The sequence below is a fragment of the Pieris napi genome, chromosome 5 (genome assembly GCF_905475465.1).
Source record: "Pieris napi chromosome 5, ilPieNapi1.2, whole genome shotgun sequence".
NCBI classification, from domain to species: Eukaryota; Metazoa; Arthropoda; class Insecta; order Lepidoptera; family Pieridae; genus Pieris; species Pieris napi.
Window position 1 is genome coordinate 9,492,372 of NC_062238.1, and position 5,461 is coordinate 9,497,832.

Here is a 5,461-nt window from a genome sequence, read left to right on the forward strand (position 1 = left end):
TCCTATTTACAATATTCTCTGAAGGTAGATTTAAAATAGGCATATAGCCTATTTTTGATCTACCTACATTATCACTAGTAACTTTATTATTGAAGATTATTTTCATTTATGGTTCCCACTTTAACAAAGAAAATAAACCTTTAAATATGACTTTTAAAAACACGATACTAGCGGCAACATAATGTGATTCCTACAAATTCCTGATTCATATGCAACGATACCTGACGCTCAATGCCTGGGTCAAGATCATCAGTATCATTTCAGCTTTTGTGTCTCAAGCATTGTTCGAATAGTAAGTATTACCATTTGATTTAATTTTATTAGTAATGATAACAATCAACTATACAGAATTTACAATTCTCTTAACCTACATAATAATAATCTAATATATAAAATTCTCGTGTTACAGTTTTCGTTGCCATACTCCTCCGAAACGGCTTGACCGATTTTGATGAAATTTTTTGTGCTTATCCGGTATCTATAAGAATCGGCCAACATCTATTTTTCATCCCCCTAAATGTTAGGGGTAGTCCACCCCTAAATTTTTATTTTTATTTTTAGACACAATTTTTAATTTCTATTTTTTTATGATACAGCATTAAAAAATACATACAACCTAACTTTCACACCTCTACGATCAACCCCTATTTTTTTATTATAAATGATATACATGGCAAAACGACGTTTGCCCGGTCAGCTAGTAATTAATAAAAATAAATTTAAAAAGTTTGGTCCATATGGCAGAGTACCTTTAACGCTGGCAGCATTTCCTCGCTGTATTGCGATACTATTTCGTTGAGCGAGGAAAGCTTTGGGCTCACCGGTACTATCTACCAGGCGCCAACTTAAATCTTTAATAAGCGCCTGTGCACTTGAACATCACGGCCCAAGTCTCTACTCCAAATGAAACAAAATCGTTGGAGGAAAGACTTATATTTGAGTCGTTTATTATTTTGCTGCGGCCGCCCCACTTTTGTTTTAATAATTAGTCCATTGAAATGTTACATTTGATAGAGGACGCAATTTTATTTATGGAATATGTAGGGGAGTCAATACAAGCTTAAACCCAAGTTTGTGGGGTTGGCGCCCTTGTACCCCGGCCGCCATCTTGGAAAAAGGGGTGAAAACACGTTTTTGACTATATCTCTTAAACTATCCATCTTACAAAAATTTGTAAAAATATATTTTGTAGCAAATCGCCTTGCCTACAATTATGTCTGTATGACTTTTATCATAAAGCCAAAATTCAAAAGTTATAAGGCCACACAAACTTGGGTTTAAGCTTATATTGACCCCCCCAACATATTCCATAAATAAAATTGCGTCCTCTAACAAATGTTCAGTTTGGTCCTCAAATTGTAACATTTCAATGGACTAAATAATTTATGAGCCTGTGTAATATGAATATGTTTGTAAGGTGAGATTCGTGGTCCACCGTCCATTATGAAGTGGATTCGAGTTGTGGCCATAACAGGATGCGACAGCGGCCTTGGCTGGGCACTAGCGGCTCGACTAGCTCGGGAAGGTCTTGTTACAGTGGCAGGTGTGTATACAAATACAAAAACTTGTGTTAAATATAAATAATCGTACAATGCCATTAAAACCGCGTGAGTCCGGTAGTTTGTACAATAATGCTAAAACGAAAGTTTGTGATGATGGATGGATGTTTGTGTCACGCGAAAACTAAAACTATAGAGCAACTTGACGGAGATTCATTAATACAACATAGATTGTGGAAAATAATCTTGATAAAAACACACTCAACCAAATAGGCAAGTTGTGATAGTAAAACTTTCAACATTTTATAATTAAAGGTCGGCCGTGTTTTGTTTCAGATTGAGTTTTTTATTAATTTATTTATTTTACTAATCTGTTTCTTAGAATATAAACACGCCTATTATGTAATACATTAATTAGCGTACACATAAAATAAACTTATGCACTATTTACCTATATTTGGTGGCAGTTTCAATGTCAAAGCAATACAAAGGCTAGACCACGTCATATTGTAATAAACTAAAATAGGGGTTTGGATTATTAACATTCTAATTGGACCTGTAAAGAGTGCTCGGTGAGAGAAAAGTGAAACCCTCAGAAGTTATGAATAGAATGATCATTTATTTTACAAAATTGTTTCCTTAAAATTATATTAAATCTAAACAAAAAATCTTTTGTTTATTTATCCGTCACCGGCATTAGTAACTTTTTTGTTATATTTAATACATACCATTAATAATAGTTACTAATATCAGTAATAATAGTTACTAATGCCGGTGGCGGCTTCTTTTGTGATTGAACGTGTAGCTGATTAGGCGGCTCAAGTGTTATTAATGGCTGTTTCTAGGTACGCGGTTGCTGTAGCTACAGACCTTATAGATGACACTGCAACGGTTGATAACATTATAGCCCTTAATCATTTTGTTACAGGCATGTATAAGGGCACGAACACCGAGGCTTCCAAAGCCCTGAGAGCCCTTTGTGCACATCCTCACATGTTGGATGTGACGAGGCCCGAAAGCATTGCCAATTTTTATGACTATGTTAAATGTCTTTTAGAGAAAAATCCCGATTATAGTAAGTTTCTTCCCTAAAGTTATGCTACTAACGTTTTTGTGATATCGTATTTATATTTTAAGTCTATGATAATTTTTCTTTTTCCATTTCATATAGAAATAAATCCTTTATTTGCCTTGAAAGTGCTGCATGTTATGATGGTTGAATTAAAAAACAGCACAATTACTTATATCAAACTATAATTAATACCAATTAAATGATTCATTGTGTCACAACAAATTATAATAAATAGCAATTAAATATTGGTTATGTCATATTTTATGTTAGTATGTCAAACCTTATAATCTAATAACTCCACTCACATTAAAGTAGCACCGAGTGTTAAAAATCTAATTACTATGCAAGGGGTTGCATAATATGGTAGTTTTCTGTAACCTGTGGAAAGTTGATTAAATAGTTTGATTGCTTTAGCGTAGCTATTTTATTCAGCTGTGCTAGATGCTTGTACCCACAGCCGTGTTGGATCCCTTGATAGATACAATTGAATTCCAAATAAATAAGATGCAATTAAATTTGAGAGAACTAACTCAAATCATTCGTCGCATTAATCACGATTAATGAAACTTAAGGGTGATATTCAGAGTTGAGTGCAAGTGTCTCATAAGTATTTTATATATGGAAATCATACTTATCTCTAAGCATGGACTTAATCTGACTTATGATCTCTATTATTCAGGAAACTCTAGAAAATGATAAGTTTCGAACATATCAATTATATTTCTATCTTTCTTTGCAAGGTTTTTCTTATTTATTGTTTGCTAAAGAAGATTACAATAAAAGCTTACACTTAGGAATACACAAAAAACCAATAAATACTGATTTTACGCATTTGACAGGCAAACACAGTATGCTTATACTTAATAACTATTGTTAACAGAATTCTTACAAACTATAAATATGTGATCTAAAAGCGAGAGATATATAATAAATGATAAGTTATTGTTTTTTTTGGAAATGATAGCTCTGCGAATCTGTGACTAAGATAGGTGGAAGGGATCAATTTTGGGGGAAAATTTATTAAACTTACACACCCTATATTCTTGTCACCTAACCTAATAATACATAACACACTCATTAATATTTAATGTATTAGGATTATATGCCCTGATCAACAATGCTGGAGTAATGACCATAGCTGACTATGAAGTGCAACCACCAGAAATATTTGAAAATACAATAAATGTAAACTTAATGGGTCCTATGAGGATGGTGTCAACATTTCTACCTGAGCTTAGAAAAAATGCTTCCGAGGTAAAAAATATGTTAATACTACCTTCGAAATAAGATTATAATAAGTATGTGTTGCCATACTATTGAATTCAATTGTATTTACGTATTGTGTTTTATGTTAATACTCTTATGCGATAAAAACTTATCGTTGCTCTATCCAAACGAAATCACAGGTAACAACTTTTTAATACAACGACAATTAAATTGTCCCATTAATGTAACAACGCAATTAATATACACATTTGGGTTATAAAATTTATATGTAATTGCAGGGTTTAAAACCTCGTATAATTAACGTCGCCAGCCACTGCGGTCTGCAGCCACTGCCTGGCTTTGCCCCGTACAGCGGTAGTAAGGCAGGCTTGCTTGCGTGGACGCGTGCTCTACGGCTAGAACATTTTGGTACCGGGCTGAGTGTAGCGGCGTTTATACCAGGTATTATGTGTTACTTTTTGTATCCATTGAGGTTTTATTAAAATAAAAAAAACGTTTTTTTTTATTTGTAACTTTATTAATGGATCACTACCATAGCGTATGTCATTATTAGCCAACCAACTTTCTAATTTGGGGCTATCATTGCTCATGATCTGAAGGCGATCATTTTAACGAAATTTAAACCAGTAGACCGTTGAGACAGTAACAATTATCTAAGTGACATCGCACTATAATATGTGCTTTGCCTAGCTGTTATATTATAATTATATCTTCTATAAACCTTAAAAAACACTTTTTTGCAGGAGGATTCGTCAGTAACAGCAACCTCATGGCCAATCAGAAACGCCAAGAAGAAATAATCTTAAAACATTTGAACAACGAGCAAAAACCGATTTACGAAACCAAAATCAAAACATTAAATAATTATCTGTGTCCAAATGTACAGTCACCTAGTTTCGATGCTATGAAAGACGAAAACTTAATCGAAACTTTCATGAAAGCTGCATTGTCAGAAAATCCAAAATTACAATACAAAGTGGAATCTTGGCGTTACAAGTTTTACTACACTTTGTTTAAAATACCTTTTCCTGAAATTGTACATCTTTGGCTTATTAAGAAGTTTTTGAGATTTCCAGTTTAAAACATAGTTAAGAAATTAGGACATGTTTCATAAGTGAGGTACAAAGTAGATTCTTATGTCTCTGCTTGCGCACGAACAAAAACTACATTAAAATATACATAGTTAAACTCTGTTAATTAAGTACTAGGTACCCTAAAACCTAAAATTGTTTACTGTATGATATTGTATTCTATGTATTTGGGTTATGGGCAAAATAAATGTAATAAGGCAATAGGTACTAGAATTTTTGTTTTTGTTACTCTCCTAGTCAATTAACGCTTAAAATAGAATAAGAATAATAAATTTACGCCACCTACAAAGTAAATAATAAACTTCTTATATTACAGTATTAATACGACCACGAATACTAGAGACGTAGAGTAATACTTAAGTACTCTAGCGGCGTAAAGTATAACTCACTTAACCCTTTTATTCTACGTTATGTAAAATAAAAAAAAAATAAAAAAAAAAATCTGAAAAGTCGTTTCTGTGGTTATTGATTGACTGATGACATATCGGGCCGCTGTCAATCTGGAAGTTTTAGTCACTGTCAGTATAAAATATAAATCGTTGTTAAATAATTTTTAAAGAATTTCATGAAAT

At 32.8% G+C, this 5,461-nt stretch overlaps 1 protein-coding gene across 2 annotated transcripts; it reads left to right on the forward strand.

Annotated features, from left to right (window-relative positions):
- The first annotated feature begins 1,442 nt into the window (after positions 1–1,442).
- LOC125049958 (D-beta-hydroxybutyrate dehydrogenase, mitochondrial) lies at positions 1,443–5,102 on the forward strand. Of its 2 annotated transcripts, none has more exons than XM_047649513.1 (5): positions 1,443–1,543; positions 2,428–2,574; positions 3,668–3,825; positions 4,077–4,239; positions 4,542–5,102. In XM_047649513.1, the coding sequence occupies exons 1-5, from the start codon at positions 1,444–1,446 to the stop codon at positions 4,877–4,879; spliced, it is 906 nt and encodes a 301-aa protein (XP_047505469.1). In that variant the 5' UTR covers position 1,443; the 3' UTR covers positions 4,880–5,102. The 2 variants fall into 2 exon arrangements, with proteins under 2 accessions (XP_047505469.1, XP_047505470.1); XM_047649514.1 differs by lacking the exon at positions 1,443–1,543 and adding an exon at positions 1,582–1,772.
- The last annotated feature ends 359 nt before the right edge of the window (positions 5,103–5,461 follow it).